The sequence below is a fragment of the Coregonus clupeaformis genome, unplaced genomic scaffold (assembly GCF_020615455.1).
Source record: "Coregonus clupeaformis isolate EN_2021a unplaced genomic scaffold, ASM2061545v1 scaf0702, whole genome shotgun sequence".
NCBI lineage: Eukaryota > Metazoa > Chordata > Actinopteri > Salmoniformes > Salmonidae > Coregonus > Coregonus clupeaformis.
This window is the reverse complement of record NW_025534157.1, coordinates 107102-129859: the sequence shown is the minus strand read 5'-3', so window position 1 is coordinate 129859 and position 22758 is coordinate 107102. Positions and strand designations below refer to the sequence as shown.

The following is a 22758-nucleotide window of genomic DNA, read 5'->3' as shown; positions in this document are numbered from 1 at the left end:
ACACACAGTCCAGCTAACAGAGGGAACACACAGTCCAGCTAACAGAGGAACACACAGTCCAGCTAACAGAGGGAACACACAGTCCAGCTAACAGAGGGAACACACAGTCCAGCTAACAGAGGGAACACACAGTCCAGCTAACAGGAACACACAATCCAGCTAACAGAGGAACACACAGTCCAGCTAACAGAGGGAACACACAGTCCAGCTAACAGAGGAACACACAGTCCAGCTAACAGAGGAACACACAGTCCAGCTAACAGAGGGAACACACAGTCCAGCTAACAGAGGAACACACAGTCCAGCTAACAGAGGGACACAGTCCAGCTAACAGAGGAACACCCAGTCCAGCTAACAGAGGGAACACACAGTCCAGCTAACAGAGGGAACACACAGTCCAGCTAACAGAGGAACACACAGTCCAGCTAACAGGGGAACACCCAGTCCAGCTAACAGAGGAACACACAGTCCAGCTAACAGGGGAACACCCAGTCCAGCTAACAGAGGAACACACAGTCCAGCTAACAGAGGAACACACAGTCCAGCTAACAGAGGAACACACAGTCCAGCTAACAGCGGGAACACACAGTCCAGCTAACAGAGGAACACACAGTCCAGCTAACAGAGGAACACACAGTCCAGCTAACAGAGGGAACACACAGTCCAGCTAACAGAGGAACACACAGTCCAGCTAACAGAGGGAACACACAGTCCAGCTAACAGATGAACACCCAGTCCAGCTAACAGAGGAACACACAGTCCAGCTAACAGAGGAACACAGTCCAGCTAACAGAGGGAACACACAGTCCAGCTAACAGAGGAACACACAGTCCAGCTAACAGAGGAACACACAGTCCAGCTAACAGAGGAATACACAGTCCAGCTAACAGAGGGAACACACAGTCCAGCTAACAGAGGAACACACAGTCCAGCTAACAGAGGGAACACACAGTCCAGCTAACAGAGGGAACACACAGTCCAGCTAACAGAGGAACACACAGTCCAGCTAACAGAGGGAACACACAGTCCAGCTAACAGAGGAACACACAGTCCAGCTAACAGAGGGAACACACAGTCCAGCTAACAGAGGGAACACACAGTCCAGCTAACAGAGGGAACACACAGTCCAGCTAACAGGAACACACAATCCAGCTAACAGAGGAACACACAGTCCAGCTAACAGAGGGAACACACAGTCCAGCTAACAGAGGAACACACAGTCCAGCTAACAGAGGAACACACAGTCCAGCTAACAGAGGGAACACACAGTCCAGCTAACAGAGGAACACACAGTCCAGCTAACAGAGGGACACAGTCCAGCTAACAGAGGAACACCCAGTCCAGCTAACAGAGGGAACACACAGTCCAGCTAACAGAGGGAACACACAGTCCAGCTAACAGAGGAACACACAGTCCAGCTAACAGGGGAACACCCAGTCCAGCTAACAGAGGAACACACAGTCCAGCTAACAGGGGAACACCCAGTCCAGCTAACAGAGGAACACACAGTCCAGCTAACAGAGGAACACACAGTCCAGCTAACAGAGGGAACACACAGTCCAGCTAACAGGGAACACACAGTCCAGCTAACAGGGGAACACCCAGTCCAGCTAACAGAGGAACACACAGTCCAGCTAACAGAGGAACACACAGTCCAGCTAACAGAGGGAACACACAGTCCAGCTAACAGGGAACACACAGTCCAGCTAACAGAGGAACACAGTCCAGCTAACAGAGGGAACACACAGTCCAGCTAACAGGGAACACACAGTCCAGCTAACAGAGGGACACACAGTCCAGCTAACAGAGGGACACACAGTCCAGCTAACAGAGGAACACAGTCCAGCTAACAGAGGGAACACACAGTCCAGCTAACAGAGGAACACACAGTCCAGCTAACAGGGGAACACCCAGTCCAGCTAACAGAGGAACACAGTCCAGCTAACAGAGGAACACACAGTCCAGCTAACAGAGGGAACACACAGTCCAGCTAACAGAGGAACACACAGTCCAGCTAACAGAGTACACACAGTCCAGCTAACAGAGGAACACCCAGTCCAGCTAACAGAGGGAACACACAGTCCAGCTAACAGAGGGAACACACAGTCCAGCTAACAGGGGGACACACAGTCCAGCTAACAGAGGAACACACAGTCCAGCTAACAGAGGGAACACACAGTCCAGCTAACAGGGGACACACAGTCCAGCTAACAGAGGGAACACACAGTCCAGCTAACAGAGGAACACACAGTCCAGCTAACAGAGGAACACACAGTCCAGCTAACAGAGGAACACACAGTCCAGCTAACAGAGGGAACACACAGTCCAGCTAACAGAGGGACACAGTCCAGCTAACAGAGGAACACACAGTCCAGCTAACAGAGGGAACACACAGTCCAGCTAACAGAGGAACACACAGTCCAGCTAACAGAGGAACACCAGTCCAGCTAACAGAGGAACACACAGTCCGAGCTAACAGGGGGAACACACAGTCCAGCTAACAGAGGAACACACAGTCCAGCTAACAGAGGAACACACAGTCCAGCTAACAGAGGGAACACAAGTCCAGCTAACAGGGGAACACACAGTCCAGCTAACAGGGAACACCCAGTCCAGCTAACAGAGGAACACACAGTCCAGCTAACAGAGGAACACACAGTCCAGCTAACAGAGGGAACACACAGTCCAGCTAACAGGGAACACAGTCCAGCTAACAGAGGAACACAGTCCAGCTAACAGAGGAACACACAGTCCAGCTAACAGGAACACACAGTCCAGCTAACAGGGACACACAGTCCAGCTAACAGAGGGACACACAGTCCAGCTAACAGGAACACACAGTCCAGCTAACAGAGGAACACAGTCCAGCTAACAGAGGGAACACACAGTCCAGCTAACAGAGGAACACACAGTCCAGCTAACAGGGGAACACCCAGTCCAGCTAACAGAGGAACACAGTCCAGCTAACAGAGGAACACACAGTCCAGCTAACAGAGGGAACACACAGTCCAGCTAACAGAGGAACACACAGTCCAGCTAACAGAGTAACACACAGTCCAGCTAACAGGGGAACACCCAGTCCAGCTAACAGAGGGAACACACAGTCCAGCTAACAGAGGGAACACACAGTCCAGCTAACAGGGGGACACACAGTCCAGCTAACAGAGGAACACACAGTCCAGCTAACAGAGGGAACACACAGTCCAGCTAACAGGGGACACACAGTCCAGCTAACAGAGGGAACACACAGTCCAGCTAACAGAGGGAACACACAGTCCAGCTAACAGGGAACACACAGTCCAGGTAACAGAGGGAACACACAGTCCAGCTAACAGAGGAACACACAGTCCAGCTAACAGAGGGAACACACAGTCCAGCTAACAGAGGAACACAGTCCAGCTAACAGAGGGAACACACAGTCCAGGCAACAGGGGACACACAGTCCAGCTAACAGAGGGAACACACAGTCCAGCTAACAGAGGAACACCCAGTCCAGCTAACAGAGAACACACAGTCCAGCTAACAGAGGGAACACACAGTCCAGCTAACAGAGGAACACACAGTCCAGCTAACAGGGAACACACAGTCCAGGTAACAGTACTGAAGGAGGAGGGAGAGGAACACACAGGTGGTTATCGCTGTCCTGCTTCCATGAAAATACTTTCACCCTTTCATACAGCGGGTGAATGCAAGCATTTCCCGGGACTGTGCTTCAAAATCAAACGTTAAACTTGCCCACCACTCCCCCCTGGACTTGAACAGCCTTTATGACCAGGTCCACCTCTACAAGGCAGTAGTCCCCACCTTTGCCAGGAACCTGAAGGACATCAACCTCAACCCCAGTACCTCACACGGGAGCAACAGATCAACAGACACCCCACCCAGACCAGCGAGACACCCTCCCAGAACTGCTTTGTTGATTTCAAACAAGCTTTTGACTCAATTTGGCATGAGGGTCTGCTATACAAATTGATGGAAAGCGGTGTTGTTGGAAAAACATACGATGTTATAAAATCCATGTACACAAGCAACAAGTGTTCTGTTAAAATTGGCAAAAAGCACACACATTTCTTTCCACAGGGCCGTGGGGTGAGACAGGGATGCAGCTTGAGCCCCACCCTCTTCAACATACAGTGCATCCTGAAAGTTTTCAGACCCCTTGACTTTTTTTACATTTTGTTATGTTACAGCCTTATTCTAAAATGTATTAAATTGTTTTTTTCCCCTCATCAATCTACACACAATACCCCATAATGTTTCCAATGTTTGTTTTTTAATAACTGAAATATTACATAAGTATTCAGACCCTTTACTCAGCACTTTGTTAGAAGGATTACTTTATACTATTCCAGGTATTCCTTAAAGAGGTAGGGTTTCAAGTGTCTCCGGAAGGTGGTCAGAGACTCCGCTGTCCTGGCGTCATGGGGGAGCTTGTTCCACCATTGGGGTGCCAGAGCAGCAAATAGCTTTGACTGGGCTGAGTGGGAACTGTGCTTTCGTAGAGGTAGGGGAGCTAGCAGGCCAGAGGTGGATGAACGTAGTGCCCTCGTTTGGGTGTAGGGACTGATCAGAGCCTGAAGGTAAGGAGGTGCCGTTCCCCTCACAGCTCCGTAGGCAAGCACCATGGTCTTGTAGTAGATGCGAGCCTCAACTGGAAGCCAGTGGAGTGTGTGGAGGAGCGGGGTGACATGAGAGGACTTGGGAAGGTCGAACACCAGACGGGCTGCGGCGTTCTGGATAAGTTGTAGGCGTTTAATGGCACAGGCAGGGAGCCCAGCCAACAGCAAGTTGCAGTAATCCAGACGGGAGATGACAAGTGCCTGGATTAGGACCTGTGCCGCTTTCTGTGTAAGGTAGGGTCGTACTCTGCGAATGTTGTAGAGCATGAACCTGCAGGATCGGGTCACCGCTTTGATGTTAGCGGAGAACGACAGGGTGTTGTCCAGGGTCACGCCAAGGTTTTTTGCACTCTGGGAGGAAGACACAATGGAGTTGTCAACCGTTATGGCGAGATCATGGAGCGGGCAGTCCTTCCCCGGGAGGAAGAGCAGCTCCGTCTTGCCGAGGTTCAGCTTGAGGTGGTGATCCGACATCCACACTGATATGTCTGCCAGACATGCAGAGATGCGATTTGCCACCTGGTTATCAGAAGGGGGAAAGGAGAAAATTAATTGTGTGTCGTCTGCGTAGCAATGATAGGAGAGACCATGTGAGGATATGACAGAGCCAAGTGACTTGGTGTATAGAGAGAATAGGAGAGGGCCTAGAACTGAGCCCTGGGGGACACCAGTGGTGAGAGCACGTGGTGCGGAGACAGCTTCTCGCCACGCCACCTGGTAGGAGCGACCTGTCAGGTAGGACGCAATCCAAGAGTGAGCAGCGCTGGAGATGCCCAGCTCGGAGAGGGTGGAGAGGAGGATCTGATGGTTCACAGTATCAAAGGCAGCAGATAGGTCTAGAAGGACAAGAGCAGAGGAGAGAGAGTTAGCTTTAGCAGTGCGGAGAGCCTCCGTGACACAGAGAAGAGCAGTCTCAGTTGAATGACCAGTCTTGAAACCTGACTGGTTTGGATCAAGAAGGTCATTCTGAGAGAGATAGCAGGAGAGTTCGCTAGAGACAGCATGCTCAGCAGTTTTGGAGAGAAAGGAAAGAAGGGATACTGGTCTGTAGTTGTTGCCATCAGAGGGATCGAGTGTAGGTTTTTTGAGGAGGGGGTGCAACTCTCGCTCTCTTGAAGACGGAAGGGACATGGCCAGCGGTCAAGGATGAGTTGATGAGCGAGGTGAGGGAGAAGGTCTCCGGAAATGGTCTGGAGAAGAGACTAGGGGATAGGATCAAGCGGGCAGGTTGTTGGGCGGCCGGCCGTCACAAGTCGTCATCTGTGCCTCGACACAATCATGTCTCTGAGCTCTACGGACAATTCCTTCGACCTCATGGCTTGGTTTTTGCTCTGACATGCACTGTCAACTGTGGGACCTTATATAGACAGGTGTGTGCCTTTCCAAATCATGTCCAATCAGTTGAGTTTACCACAGGTGGACCCCAATCAAGTTGTAGAAAAATCTCAAGGATGATCAATGGAATCAGGATGCACCTGAGTGTCATAGCAAAGGGTCTGAATACTTATGTAAATAAAAACCTGTTTTCGCTTTGTCATTATGGGGTATTGTGTGTAGATTGATGAGGAAAGAAAGTTAATTTAATCAATTTTAGAATAAGGCTGTAACGTAACAAAATGTGGAGAAAAAAAAAGTGAAGGGGTCTGAATACTTTACAAATGCACTGTATTTAAACGAATTGGCGAGGGCACTAGAACAGTCTGCAGCACCTGGCCTCACCCTACTATAATCTGAAGTCATGTCTACTGTTTGCTGATGATCTGGTGTTTCTGTCCCAGTCTATAATTTTAATGGTAGGTTTATTTGAACAGTGAGAGACAATAACAACAACAAAATCAAGAAAAACGCATGTCAAAAATGTTATAAATTGATTTACATTTTAATGAGGGAAATAAGTATTTGACCCCTCTGCAAAACATGACTTAGTACTTGGTGGCAAAACCCTTGTTGGCAATCACAGAGGTCAAGACGTTTCTTGTAGTTGGCCACCAGGTTTGCACACATCTCAGGAGGGATTTTGTCCCACTCCTCTTTGCAGATCTTCTCCAAGTCATTAAGGTTTCGAGGCTGAAGTTTGTCAACTCGAACCTTCAGCTCCCTCCACAGATTTTCTATGGGATTAAGGTCTGGAGACTGGCTAGGCCACTCCAGGACCTTAATGTGCTTCTTCTTGAGCCACTCCTTTGTTGCCTTGGCTGTGTGTTTTGGGTCAATGTCATGCTGGAATACCCATCCACGACCCATTTTCAATGCCCTGGCTGAGGGAAGGAGGTTCTCACCCAAGATTTGATGGTACATGGCGCCGTCCATCGTCCCTTTGATGCGGTGAAGTTGTCCTGTCCCCTTAGCAGAAAAACACCCCCAAAGCATAATGTTTCCACCTCCATATTTGGCGGTGGGGATGGTGTTATTGGGGTCATAGGCAGCATTCCTCCTCCAAACACAGCGAGTTGAGTTGATGCCAAAGAGCTCGATTTTGGTCTCATCTGACCACAACACTTTCACCCAGTTCTCCTCTGAATCATTCAGATGTTCATTGGCAAACTTCAGACGGCCCTGTATGTGCTTTCTTGAGCAGGGGGGACCTTTGCGGGCGCTGCAGGATTTCAGTCCTTCACGGCGTAGTGTGTTACCAATTGTTTTCTTGGTGACTATGGTCCCAGCTGCCTTGAGATCATTGACAAGATCCTCCTGTGTAGTTCTGGGCTGATTCCTCACCGTTCTCATGATCATTGCAACTCCACGAGGTGAGATCTTGCATGGAGCCCCAGGCCGAGGGAGATTGACAGTTATTTTGTGTTTCTTCCATTTGCGAATAATCGCACCAACTGTTGTCACCTTCTCACCAAGCTGCTTGGCGATGGTCTTGTAGCCCATTCCAGCCTTGTAGGTCTACAATCTTGTCCCGGACATCCTTGGAGAGCTCTTTGGTCTTGGCCATGGTGGAGAGTTTGGAATCTGATTGATTGATTGCTTCTGTGGACAGGTGTCTTTTATACAGGTAACAAACTGAGATTAGGAGCACTCCCTTTAAGAGTGTGCTCCTAATCTCAGCTCGTTACCTGTATAAAAGACACCTGGGAGCCAGAGATCTTTCTGATTGAGAGGGGGTCAAATACTTGTTTCCCTCATTAAAATGCGAATCAATTTATAAAAAAATGTGACATACGTTTTTCTGGATTTTTGTTGTTGTTATTCTGTCTCTCACTGTTCAAATAAAATCTACCATTAAAATTATAGACTGATCATTTCTTTGTCAATGGGCAAATGTACAAAATCAGCAGGGGATCAAATACTTTTTTCCCTCACTGTATGTGCACACTGCCCACGAAATGAGGTAGAAACTGAGATGCACTTCCTAACCAAATGTATGACCATATTAGAGACACATATTTCCCTCAGATTACACAGACCCTCAAAGAATTTGAAAACAAATCCAATTTTGATAAACTCCAATATATATTGGGTGAACTACCACAGTGTGCCATCACAGCAGCAAGAGTTGTGTAACCAGTGAAGAACAAACACCATTGAGAGAGAGAGGCCAGATGTAGGGATGTATAGTTGAGAGGTTAGGGGAGGGCAGAGTGAGACCTACACTACCGTTCAAAAGTTTGGGGTCACTTAGAAATGTCCTTGTTTTTGAAAGAAAATGTATTTTTTTGTCCATTAAAATAACATAAAATTGATCAGAAATACAGTGTAGACATTGCTAATGTTGTAAATGGCTATTGTAGCTGGAAACGGCTGATTTTTTTAATGGAATATCTACATAGGCGTACAGAGGCCCATTATCAGCAACCATCAGTCCTGTGTTCCAATGGCACGTTGTGTTTGCTAATCCAAGTTTATCATTTTAAAAGGCTAATTGATCATTAGAAAACCCTTTTGCAATTATGTTAGCACAGCTGAAAACTGTTTTGCTGATTAAATAAGCAATAAATCTGGCCTTCTTGAGACTAGTTGAGTATCTGGAACATCAGCAATTGTGGGTTCGATTACAGACTCAAAATGGTCAGAACAAAGAACTTTCTTCTGAAACTCGTCAGTCTATTCTTGTTCTAAGAAATGAAGGCTATTCCAAACGAGAAATTGCCAAGAAACTGAATACTACTGTATACTACTCCTTTCAAAGAACAGCGCAAACTGGCTCTAACCAGAATAGAAAGAGGATTGGGAGGCCCCGGTGCACAACTGAGCAAGAGGACAAATACATTAGTGTCTAGTTTGAGAAACAGATGCCTCACAGGTCCTCAACTGGCAGCTTCATTAAATAGTACCTGCAAAACACCAGTCTCAACGTCAACAGTGAAGAGGCGACTCCGGGATGCTGACCTTCTAGGCAGAGTTGCAAAGAAAAAGCCAAATCTCAGACTGGTAATAAAAATAAAAGATTAAGATGGGTAAAAGGACACAGACACTGGACTTTTCTTTGCAACTCTGCCTAGAAGGTTAGCATCCCGGAGTCGCCTCTTCACTGTTGACGTTGAGACTGGTGTTTTGCGGGTACTATTTACAACAAGAACAAGAATAGACTGACGAGTTTCAGAAAAAGGTTCTTTGTTTCTGGCCATTTTGATCCTGTAATCAAACCCACAATTGCTGATGCTCCAGATACTCAACTAGTCTCAAGAAGGCCAGTTTTATTGCGTCTTTAATCAACACAATCGTTTTCAGCTGTGCTAACATAATTGCAAAAGGGTTTTCTAATGATCAATTAGCCTTTTAAAATGATAAACTTGGATTAGCAAACACAATGTGTCATTGGAACACGGGACTGATGGTTGCTGATAATGGGCCTCTGTACACCTATGTAGATATTCCATTAAAAATCAGCCGTTTCAGCTACAATAACCATTTACAACATTAATGTCTACGCTGTATTTCTGATCAATTTGATGTTATTTTAATGGACCAAAAAATTGCTTTTCTTTCGAAAACGAGGACATTTCTAAGTGACCCCAAACATTTGAACGGTAGTGTATATTCATATATATATTCATATATATATTCATATATATTCGGTAGTGTATATTCAGAACCATATTCCTATAATGCTTAGAGAAGATCTTATGTCAAGTGTTTTTGAAGTGTTGTGGTTGCAGGTTCACTTGGCACATCTAAAGCCTTTTCTTTAGGGGTGTTGCTATTGGCCACCAAGTGCCAACAGTCAGTGTCTAAATAATGTGTGAAATGCTTGATAGTGTACAGTGAGGGAAAAAAGGATTTGATCCCCTGCTGATTTTGTACGTTTGCCCACTGACAAAGACATGATCAGTCTATAAAGCCATATCTCAGACAATAAAAAGAAAAGATGGGCAAAAGAACACAGACACTGGACAGAGGAAGATTGGAAAAAAGTGTTATGGACAGACGAATCGAAGTTTGAGGTGTTCGGATCACAAAGAGAACATTTGAGACGCAGACCAAATTAAAATTAAATTAAAAGATGCTGGAGGCCATCATGGTGGGGGCAATGTGATGGTCTGGGGGTGCTTTGGTGGTGGTAAAGTGGGAGATTTGTACATGGTATAAGGGATCTTGAAAAAGGAAGGCTATCACTCCATTTTGCAACGCCATGCCATACCCTGTGGATGGTGCTTGATTGGAGCCAATTTCCTCCTACAACAGGACAATGACCCAAAGCACAGCTCCAAACTATGCAATAACTATTTAGGGAAGAAGCAGTCAGCTGGTATTCTGTCTATAATGGATCTCAACCCTATTGAGCTGTTGTGGGAGCAGCTTGACCGTATGGTACGTAAGAAGTGCCCATCAAGCCAATCCAACTTGTGGGAGTTGCTTCAGGAAGCATGGGGTGAAATCTCTTCAGATTACCTCAACAAATTGACAACTAGAATGCCAAAGGTCTGCAAGGCTGTACAGTGGGGAGAACAAGTATTTGATACACTGCCGATTTTGCAGGTTTTCCTACTTACAAAGCATGTAGAGGTCTGTAATTTTTATCATAGCTACACTTCAACTGTGAGAGACGGAATCTAAAACAAAAATCCAGAAAATCACATTGTATGATTTTTAAGTAATGAATTTGCATTTTATTGCATGACATAAGTATTTGATCACCTACCAACCAGTAAAAATTCCGGCTCTCACAGACCTGTTAGTTTTTCTTTAAGAAGCCCTCCTGTTTTTCCACTCATTATCTGTATTAACTGCACCTGTTTGAACTCGTTACCTGTATAAAAAACACCTGTCCACACACTCAATCATACAGACTCCAACCTCTCCACAATGGCCAAGACCAGAGAGCTGTGTAAGGACATCAAGGATAAAATTGTAGACCTGCACAAGGCTGGGATGGGCTACAGGGTAATAGGCAAGCAGCTTGGTGAGAAGGCAACAACCGTTGGCGCAATTATTAGAAAATGGAAGAAGTTCAAGATGACGGTCAATCACCCTCGGTCTGGGGCTCCATGCAAGATCTCACCTCGTGGGGCATCAATGATCATGAGGAAGGTGAGGGATCAGCCCAGAACTACACGGCAGGACCTGGTCAATGACCTGAAGAGAGCTGGGACCACAGTCTCAAAGAAAACCATTAGTAACACACTACGCCGTCATGGATTAAGATCCTGCACGCAAGGTCCCCCTGCTCAAGCCAGCGCATGTCCAGGCCCGTCTGAAGTTTGCCAATGACCATCTGGATGATCCAGAGGAGGAATGGGAGAAGGTCAAGTGGTCTGATGAGACAAAAATAGAGCTTTTGGTCTAAACTCCACTCGCCGTGTTTGGAGGAAGAAGAAGGAAGAGGAACACCCCCAAGAACACCATCCCAACCGTGATGCATGGAGGTGGAAACATCATTCTTTGGGGATGCTTTTCTGCAAAGGGGACAGGACGACTGCACCGTATTGAGGGGAGGATGGATGAGGCCATGTATCGCGAGATCTTGGCCAACAACCTCCTTCCCTCAGTAAGAGCATTGAAGATGGGTCGTGGCTGGTTCTTCCAGCATGACAACGACCCGAAACACACAGCCAGGGCAACTAAGGAGTGGCTCCGTAAGAAGCATCTCAAGGTCCTGGAGTGGCCTAGCCAGTCTCCAGACCTGAATCCAATAGAAAATCTTTGGAGGGAGCTGAAAGTCCATATTGCCCAGCGACAGACCTGAAACCTGAAGGATCTGGAGAAGGTCTGTATGGAGGAGTGGGCCAAAATCCCTGCTGCAGTGTGTGCAAACCTGGTCAAGACCTACAGGAAACGTATGATCTCTGTAATTGCAAACAAAGGTTTCTGTACCAAATATTAAGTTCTGCTTTTCTGATGTATCAAATACTTATGTCATGCAATAAAATGCAAATTAATTACTTAAAAATCATACAATGTGTTTTTCTGGTATTCCGTCTCTCACAGTTGAAGTGTACTACCTATGATAAAAATTACAGACCTCTACATGCTTTGTAAGTAGGAAAACCTGAAAAATCGGTAGTGTATCAAATACTTGTTCTCCCCACTGTAATTGCTGCAAATGGAGTTTGAAGGACACAATTATTATTTCAATTAAAAATCATTATTTCTAACCTTGTCAATGACTACATTTCCTATTCATTTTGCTATATTTCCTATTCAAACTCATTTCATGTATGTTTTCATGGAAAACAAGGATATTTCTAAATGACCCCAGACTTTTGAACGGTAGTGTATATCTAGCCCTCCCCATCCAGCCCTGTTGCAGGCCTACTTCACTATTTAACCAGGTCATAGTCATAACAGTAGTAGTGGGTGTGTGTGTGTGTGTGTTTAATCATAGTGTAAATGTATTGGTGCGTATCCTAACTGACGGGTCAGGGTTGAGATCACCAGTGTGACCTAGACGTCTGCCTGCGTGGTGTATGGTGGGTTTGGGTATTTCCGTGTCACAGTGGATTGCAAAGTTCCATTCTATGCTCTTCTTGTGTTCAGTGTGTGGGACAATAAAGTGTTATTCTATGCTCTTCTTGTGTTCAGTGTGTGTGGGACAATAAAGTTTTATTCTATGCTCTTCTTGTGTTCAGTGTGTGTGGGACAATAAAGTTTTATTCTATGCTCTTCTTGTGTTCAGTGTGTGTGGGACAATAAAGTTTTATTCTATGCTCTTCTTGTGTTCAGTTTGTGTGGGACAATAAAAAAGTTTTGTTTTATTCCATTCTCAGAAGACTGACTCGTCAGATGAGGAGTCGCTCCACATCGACACAGAAGTCAAGCCAGAGGTCAAGCGGGAGGTGAAAGGTCGTAAGTTGAAGGTTAAGAAGAAGGCTGGCAGCACGGCGGGCATCCTGGACCTGCTACAGGCCAGCAAGGCAGTGGGAGGCATCGACTACAGCGTCAACAGGTAGATACCATACAACCAACCAACACACGCATGCAAGAACACAAACACAAGAACACAAACACACACAGAGTGTCTATAGTAGAGGAACAGGACTCCGCGGGTCTTGCCGGTCCCACGGGATTCTGGCAGGAATGGGAGAGGAGTTCTAGAGTCAAGTTCGGGACAGGACATTATCGACAGTCCACAGGAAGTAGGAAGTACAGGAATAGGCAGTACAGGAATGGGCAGTACAGGAAGTAGGCAGTACAGGAATGGGCAGTACAGGAATGGGCAGTACAGGAATAGCTATAAACTGAGTTCTTGGAAGTGGGGGGAGGGGGGGTTAGAAATATGTAATGTGTGGAGCATTTCATACAAAAATCTACTGTGTATAGGCCTAATATAGTTGACTTAATAAACATTTACAAAAATGTCATTTCCACCCTCCCCCTTCCGTCAGCTCTAGTTGTAGCCAGGCGTCACTGCTTTACCTCAGATGCCAACGTAGCCTACGTCAGTGAAGGATGAAGCCTTCAAGAGAGGAATTGCAACATCATTGTAGCCAAGGACCCATCAGTAACATGAACATCAGAGCCAAGGAAAGAGCGATATTTTAGCTACATTTGATAGAATTGTCTTTGACAACGAAGGAACCGAGTAGGCTACACAGCTTGTAAAAAATGCTGCTGTTTAATCAAAAAGGAGAGCGGCCTGAAGCAGCAGAGCTTTACCGGTCAAACTCAATTGTTCACGTATTTAACTATACATTTACATTTTTTACATTTACGTCATTTAGCAGACGCTCTTATCCAGAGCGACTTACAAATTGGTGCATTCACCTTATAGCCAGTGGGATAACCACTTTACAATGTTTTTTATTTTATTTTTTTTTGTGGGGGGTGGGTTGGGGTAAGGGGGTAGAAGGATTACTTTATCCTATCCCAGGTATTCCTTAAAGAGGTGGGGTTTCAAATGTCTCCGAAGGTGGTGAGTGACTCCGCTGTCCTGGCGTCGAGGGAGCTTGTTCCACCATTGGGGTGCCAGAGCAGCGAACAGTTTTGACTGGGCTGAGCGGGAACTATGCTTCCGCAGAGGAAGGGAGCCAGCAGGCCAGAGGTGGATGAACGCAATGCCCTCGTTTGGGGGTAGGGACTGATCAGAGCCTGAAGGTACGGAGGTGCCGTTCCCCTCACAGCTCCGTAGGCAAGCACCATGGTCTTGTAACAGATGCGAGCTTCAACTGGTAGCCAGTGGAGTGTGCGGAGGAGCGGGGTGACGTGGAGAGAACTTGGGAAGGTTGAACACCAGACGGGCTGCGTGCATTCTGGATGAGTTGTAGGGGTTTAATGGCACAGGCAGGAGCCCAGCCAACAGCGAGTTGCAGTAATCCAGACGGGAGATGACAAGTGCCTGGATTAGGACCTGTGCCGCTTCCTGTGTAAGGCAGGGTCGTACTCTCCGAATGTTGTAGAGCATGAACATACAGGATCGGGTCACCGCCTTGATGTTAGCGGAGAATGACAGGGTGTTGTCCAGGGTCACGCCAAGGCTCTTCGCACTCTGGGAGGAGGACACAACGGAGTTGTCAACCGTGATGGCGAGATCATGGAACAGGCAGTCCTTCCCCGGGAGGAAGAGCAGCTCCGTCTTGCCAAGGTTCAGCTTGAGGTGGTGATCCGTCATCCATACTGATATGTCTGCCAGACATGCAGAGATGTGATTCGCCACCTGGTTATCAGAAGGGGGAAAGGAGAAGATTAGTTGTGTATCGTCAGCGTAGCAATGATAGGAGAGGCCATGTGAGGATATGACAGAGCCAAGTGACTTGGTGTATAGCGAGAATAGGAGAGGGCCTAGAACTGAGCCCTGGGGGACACCAGTGGTGAGAGCACGTGGTGCGGAGACAGCTTCCGCCACGCCACTTGGTAGGAGCAACCGGTCAGGTAGGACGCAATCCAAGAGTGAGCCGCGCCGGAGATGCCCAGCTCGGAGAGGGTGGAGAGGAGGATCTGATGGTTCACAGTATCAAAGGCAGCAGACAGGTCTAGAAGGACAAGAGCAGAGGAGAGAGAGTTAGCTTTAGCAGTGCGGAGAGCCTCCGTGACACAGAGAAGAGCAGTCTCAGTTGAATGACCAGTCTTGAAACCTGACTGGTTTGGATCAAGAAGGTCATTCTGAGAGACATAGCAAGAGAGTTGGCTAAAGACGGCACGCTCAATACTTTTGGAGAGAAAAGAAAGAAGGGATACTGGTCTGTAGTTGTTGACATCAGAGGGATCGAGTGTTGGTTTTTTGAGAAGGGGTGCAACATAGCCATAGCCAGCGGTCAAGGATGAGTTGATCAGCGAGGTGAGGTAAGGGAGAAGGTCACCGGAGATGGTTTGGAGAAGAGAGGAGGGTCAAGCGGGCAGGTTGTTGGGCGGCCGGCCGTCACAAGTCGCAAGATTTTATCTGGAGAGAGAGGGGAGAAAGAAGTCAAAGCATAGGGTAGGGCAGTGTGAGCAGGACCAGCAGTGCCATTTGACTTAACAAACGAGGATCGGATGTCGTCAACCTTCTTTTCAAAATGGTTGACGAAGTCATCCACAGAGAGGGAGGAGGGGGGAGGGGGAGGAGGATTCAGCAGGGAGGAGAAGGTGGCAAAGAGCTTCCTAGGGTTAGAGGCAGATGCTTGGAATTTAGAGTGGTAGAAAATGGCCTTAGCAGCAGAAACAGATGAAGAAAATGTAGAGAGGAGGGAGTGAAAAGATGCCAGGTCCGCAGGGATTCTAGTTTTCCTCAATTTCCGCTCGGCTGCCTGGAGCCCTGTTCTGTGAGCTCGCAATGAGTCGTCAAGCCACGGAGCTGGAGGGGAGGACCGAGCCGGCTGGGAGGATAGGGGACATAGAGAGTCAAAGGATGTAGAAAGGGAGGAGAGGAGGGTTGAGGAGGCAGAATCAGGAGATTGAGCAGAGGGAAGAGATGATAGGATGGAAGAGGAGAGAGTAACGGGAGAGAGAGAGCGAAGGTTGCGACGGCGCATTACCATCTGAGTAGGGGCAGAGTGAGTAGTGTTGGAGGAGAGCGAAAGAGAAAAGGATACAAAGTAGTGTTCGGAGACATGGAGGGGAGTTGCAGTGAGATTAGTAGAAGAACAGCATCTAGTAAAGATGAGGTCAAGCGTATTGCCTGCCTTGTGAGTAGGGGGGGGGCGGTGAGAGGGTGAGGTCAAAAGAGGAGAGGAGTGGAAAGAAGTAGGCAGAGAGAAATGAGTCAAAGGTAGACGTAGGGAGAACTGTGAGGGGTGAGCCATCCTCAGGAAAGGAACTTATCAAGGCGTCAAGCTCAGTGATGAACTCTCCAAGGGAACCTGGAGGGCGATAAATGACAAGGATGTTAAGCTTAAATGGGCTAGTGACTGTGACAGCATGGAATTCAAATGAGTAGATAGACAGATGGGTCAGGGGGAAAAGAGAGAATGTCCACTTGGGAGAGATGAGGATTCCTGTGCCACCACCCCGCTGACCAGATGCTCTCGGGGTATGCGAGAACACATGGTCAGACGAGGAGAGAGCAGTAGGAGTAGCAGTGTTTTCAGTGGTAATCCATGTTTCCGTCAGTGCCAAGAAGTCGAGGGACTGGAGGGTAGCATAGGCTGAGGTGAACTCTGCCTTGTTGGCCGCGGAACGGCAGTTCCAGAGGCTGCCTGAGACCTGGAACTCCACGTGGGTGGTGCGTGCAGGGACCACCAGGTTAGAGAGGCAGCAGCCACGCGGTGTGAGGCGTTTGTATAGCCTGTGCGAAGAGGAGAGAACAGGGATAGACAGAGGCATAGTTGACAGGCTACAGAAAATGGCTACAATAATGCAAAAGGGGATCGGAATGAAATGAACTAAACATCTGGGAAAGGAGAGAGCGGGGCCTCCCTCACCACAACACCCAAATATAACTCTCCCAACTTCCACCTCAGAAACTATAATTGTTGTAATCTACAGCGGTTCAATGTTTTCTAGGAATAGACCAACTTAGTTTATTCAGCTAGCTAACTTGGTACAGTATTTTTCCGTGAAAATCGTCCAGGGCACCTAGTCATAAGACGCCACAGACAGCTAGCATGCCGGACTCCAACAACACGGTTTAGCACCAATACTCGGCCACAACATACCACCAGTGTGTCAACACGCCAAGTAGATCGTTCGTGTCCGTGTCTAACGTTGTGGGTTAGTCCCGACAGCTTGAGCGAGTCCGTCGTCAACTTATTCAGTCAGTTAGTTAGCTAGAATAGTTAGCATACTAGCTAGCCATTGCTTTCAGACAAAGAAAAAACCCCTCCTTTCACGGCACGAACACACAGAGAGAGCCAAGCTAATGTTAACTAGTCACCCATGTCCCGAATTCCTTGAACGACTCTGGCTACCAATATATAAAAACAAAACACAAATGTAGGTTATGACTTACCCCTAGCAGCTACTGTTAGCTAGCCAAGTGCAAAGCTAGCCACTGAATTGACTCAGCCAGTTCGCGTCTGTTCGCTAGGTCGTTCCAGCTATTGTTTACTAGTAGCCAGCCAGGTAGCAACAAGCTAGCTAAATCAAGCACAGTATCCACTTACTACCTAACGTTAACGGTTCAGACAATGAGGTTAGAAAACAGCTGAATGGTAGGCATTATTGTATGTAATTATTGTAGGCAGCCAGCTGGCGAAATTACAGGCACTCTCAGGCGTGAAACAACTATACCGTTGCTAATAGTTGCCAGTAGCTACCCGCCAGCTAGTCCAGGTAGTGGGTTAGCTAGCTAGCTTCGTGCTTCACCGGGCTCAGCCAAATACAATACTAACCTACAATAATTACATACAACAACCCACGATAACTACCTACAATACCTAACTACAATCTAAATACATAGTTTAAGCTTTACTCGACAAAGCCCAAGCTATGTATAAAGCCAAGCTTACCCGACGACCTCACCCAACAACCTCCTCCTCTCCAAACATTGGTAGCCTAGAATTATTTATTTTAGCTTTTATTTCTTTCATCACATTCCCAGTGGGTCAGAAGTTTACATACACTTTTTCAGTTCTGCCCACACATTTTCTATAGGATTGAGGTCAGGGCTTTGTGATGGCCACTCCAATACCTTGAGTTTGTTGTCCTTAAGCATTTTTGCCACAACTTTGGAAGTATGCTTGGGATCATTGTCCATTTGAAAGACCCATTTGTGACCAAGCTTTAACTTCCTGACTGATGTCTTGAGATGTTGCTTCAATATATCCACATACATTTCCTTCCTCATGTTGCCATCTATTTTGTGAAGTGCACCAGTCCCTCCTGCAGCAAAGCACCCCCACAGCATGATGCTGCCACCCCCGTGCTTCACGGTTGGGATGGTGCTCTTCAGCTTGTAAGCAACCTCCTTTTTCCTCCAAACATAACAATGGTCATTATGGCCAAACAGTTCTATTTTTTGTTTCATCAGACCAGAACGCATCTCCTTCCTGAGCGGTATGACGGCTGCGTGGTCCCATGGTGTTTATACTTGCATACTATTGTTTGTACAGATGAACGTGGTACCTTCAGGCGTTTGGAAATTGCTCCCAAGGATGAACCAGACTTGTGGAGGTCTACAATATTTTTTCTGAGGTCTTGGTTGATTTCTTTAGATTTTCCCATGTCAATCAAAGTGGCACTGAGTTTGAAGGTAGGCCTTGAAATACATCCACAGGTACACCTCCAATTGACTAAAATTATGTCAATTAGCCTATCAGAAGCTTCTAAAGCCATGACATCATTTTCTGGAATTTTCCAAGCTGTTTAAAGGCACAGTCAACTTAGTGTATGTAAACTTCCGACCCACTGGAATTGTGATATAGTGAATTATAAGTGAAATAATCTGTCTGTAAACAATTGTTAGAAAAATTACTTGTCATGCACAAAGTAGATGTCGTAACCGACTTGCCAAAACTATAGTTTGTTAACAAGAAATTTGTGGAGTGGTTGAAAAACAAGTTTTAATGACTCCAACCTAAATGTATGTAAACTTCCGACTTCAACTGTACAAGGCCGCGGGCCAAACGGATTACCAGGACGTGTACTCAGAGCATGCGCAGACCAACTGGCAAGTGTCTTCACTGACATTTTCAATCTCTCCCTGACCGAGTCTGTAATACCTACACGTTTCAAGCAGACCACCCTAGTCCCTGTGTCCAAGAAAGCGAAGGTAACCTGCCTAAATGACTACCGCCCCATAGCACTCACGTCGGTAGCCATGAAGTCCTTTGAAAGGCTGGTCATGGCTCACATCAACACCATCCTCCCGGAAACCCTAGACCTACTTCAACTCACATACTGCCCCAACAGATCCACAGATGATGCAATCTCAATTGCACTCACACTGTCCTTTCCCACCTGGACAAACGGAACACCTATGTGAGAATGCTGTTCATTGACTACAGCTCAGCGTTCAACACCATAGTGCCCACAAATCTCATCACTAAGCTAAGGACCCTGGGACTAAACACCTCCCTCTGCAACTGGATCCTGGACTTCCTGACTTAACACAGGGGCCCATCAGGGGTGCATGCTTTGTCCCCTACTGTACTCCCTGTTCACCCATGGCTGCGTGGCCAAGCACGACTCCAACACCATCATTAAGTTTGCTGATGACACAACGGTGGTAGGCCTGATCACCAACAACGATGAGACAGCCTATAGGGAGGAGGTCAGAGACCTGGCAGTGTGGTGCCAGGACAACAACCTCTCCCTCAACGTGAGCAAGACAAAGGAGGGTCGAACACACCCCCATTCACATCGACGGGGCTGTAGTGGAGCGGGCCGAGAGGTTCAAGTTCCTTGGTGTCCACATCACCAACAAATTATCATGGTCCAAACACCAAGACAGTCGTGAAGAGGGCACGACAACGCCTTTTCCCCCTCATGAGACTGAAAAGATTTGGCATGGGTCCCCAGATCCTCAAAAAGTTATACAGCTGCACCATCGAGAGCATCCTGACCGGTTGCATCACCACCTGGTACGGCAACTGCTCGACATCCTACCGTAAGGCACTACAGAGGGTAGTGCGTACGGCACAGTACATCACTGGGGCCAAGCTTCCTGCCATCCAGGACCTCTATACCAGGTGGTGTCAGACTCCAGTTACCCAAGTCATAGACTGTTTTCTCTGCTACCGCACAGCAAGCGGTACCGGAGCGCCAAGTCTAGGTCCAAAAGGCTCCTTAACAGCTTATACCCCCAAGCCATAAGACTGCTGAACAATTATTCAAATGGGCACCCAGACTATTTGCATTGACCCCCCACACATTGACCCCTCACACATTGACCCCCCACACATTGACCCCCTGTGTAAAGCCTTTTTATTGTTATTTTATTGTATTACTTCTTTTTATTTTTTTTACTTTTGTTTATTTTGTAAATATATTCTTAAGGCTTGTAAGTAAACATTTCATGGTAATGTCTACACTTGATTTGACTGTGGTCGAACAACCGCTCTCTCCTTGAGTGACAGGGGGCAGCAAGCAGCAAATAACTGCTCTCTCCTTGAGTGACAGGGGGCAGCAAGCAGCAAACAACCGCTCACTCCTTGAGTGACAGGGGGCAGCAAGCAGCAAACAACCGCTCTCTCCTTGAGTGACAGGGGGCAGCAAGCAGCAAATAACTGCTCTCTCCTTGAGTGACAGGGGGCAGCAAGCAGCAAACAACCGCTCACTCCTTGAGTGACAGCAAGCAGCAGCAGGAGAGAGCGAAGACTGAAGTAGCAAAATGGAGTGAACTATAAAAAGGGACATTATACGTGCCGGAGTTGCGTATCACATTTAAAAAAACAAACATTAAAATACCATTGTAGAAGGTAAAATAAAAACTCAAACCGGTCCGTGTATCGATACCGGTATATAGTAAAATACGGTTTACCGCCCAGCCCTACACTCAAGACCGACTCAAAAAGTATTTGAAAATATTTTTCAAGTATTTGAACCAGGTCTCATTAGTATTATCCCTCTCTCTCTCTCTCTCTCTCAATCTCTCTCTCTCTCTCTCTCTCTCTCTCTCTCTCTCGATCTCTCTCGATCTCTCTGTCTCTCTCTCTCGATCTGTCTCTCTCTCTCTCTCTCTCTCTCTCTCTCTCTCGATCTCTCTCTCTCTCTCTCTCTCTGTCCTCTCTCTCTCTCTCTCTCTCTCTCTCTCTCTCTCTCTCTCTCGATCTGTCTCTCTCTCTCTCTCTCTCTCTCTCGCTCTCTCTCTCTCTCTCTCTCTCTCTCTCTCTCTCTCTCTCTCTCTCTCTCTCGATCTGTCTCTCTCTCTCTCTCTCTCTCTCTCTCTCTCTCTCTCTCTCGATCTGTCTCTCTCTCTCTCTCTCTCTCTCTCTCTCGATCTCTCTCTCTCTCTCTCTCTCTCTCTCTCTCTCTCTCTCTCTCTCTCTCTCTCTCTCTCTCTCTCTCTCTCTCTCTCTCTCTCTCTCTCTCTCTCTCTCTCTCTCTCTCTCTCTCTCTCGATCTCTCTCTCTCTCTCTCTCTCTCTCTCTCTCTCTCTCTCTCTCTCTCTCTCTCTCTCTCTCTCTCTCGATCTGTCTCTCTCTCTCTCTCTCTCTCTCTCTCTCTCTCTCTCTCTCGATCTGTCTCTCTCTCGATCTGTCTCTCTCTCGATCTGTCTCTCTCTCTCTCTCTCTCTCTCTCTCTCTCTCTCTCTCTCTCTCTCTCTCTCTCTCTCTCTCTCTCTCTCTCTCTCTCTCTCTATTCTCTCTCGATCTCTCTCTCTCTCTCCGGCGGGTACATCTTCCAGCAGTGTAATGTGTTATTGTGTTATTTCTTATTGACGTACTTACAGTCAGCCACCTGCATCTCCCAGCACACAGGAGGCCATTCAGGGGATGTTGTCTATGGCCAACCTGTCCTCCGGGGCTTCCGCCGGGGCCGCTGCCATCTCTTCCGACACCCCTGGGGCCTGGGGCAACACCACCACGGCTGGACGGAAGGGAGGAGCAGGAGGAGGGAACAGAAAGCGGCCGATGAAGAACAGCAACGCTGAGTTCGATGATGATGATGATGATGATCACATGGACGCCTGCTTCAAAGACTCAGACTATGGTAACTAGAGATATCTAGAGATATTATACATGTTCTACTAGAGATATGATACATGTTCTACTAGAGATATGATACATGTTCTACTAGAGATATGATACATGTTCTACTAGAGATATGATACATGTTCTACTAGAGATATGATACATGTTCTACTAGAGATATGATTCATGTTCTACTAGAGATATGATACATGTTCTACTAGAGATATGATACATGTTCTACTAGAGATATGATACATGTTCTACTAGAGATATGATACATGTTCTACTAGAGATATGATACATGTTCTACTAGAGATATGATACATGTTCTACTAGAGATATGATTCATGTTCTACTAGAGATATGATACATGTTCTACTAGAGATATGATACATGTTCTACTAGAGATATGATACATGATCTACTAGAGATATGATACATGTTCTACTAGAGATATGATACATGTTCTACTAGAGATTTGATACATGTTCTACTAGAGATATGATACATGTTTTACTAGAGATATTATACATGTTCTACTAGATATATGATTCATGTTCTACTAGAGATATGATACATGTTCTACTAGAGATATGATTCATGTTCTACTAGAGATATGATTCATGTTCTACTAGAGATATGATACATGTTCTACTAGAGATATTATACTTGTTCTACTAGAGATATGATACATGTTCTACTAGAGATATGATACATGTTCTACTAGAGATATGATACATGTTCTACTATAGATATGATTCATGTTC

At 46.7% G+C, this 22758-nt stretch overlaps 1 protein-coding gene across 1 annotated transcript in view; it reads left to right on the top strand.

Annotated features, from left to right (window-relative positions):
• LOC121575388 (lysine-specific demethylase phf2) overlaps positions 1–22758 on the top strand; it is a 199830-nt gene that overhangs the window by 111037 nt on the left and 66035 nt on the right. Inside the window, exons 17-18 of the mRNA XM_045216399.1 lie at positions 12773–12951; positions 21751–22010. Of these exons, the coding sequence (XP_045072334.1) occupies positions 12773–12951; positions 21751–22010 (439 nt within the window). The remainder of the gene's footprint in view (positions 1–12772; positions 12952–21750; positions 22011–22758) is intronic.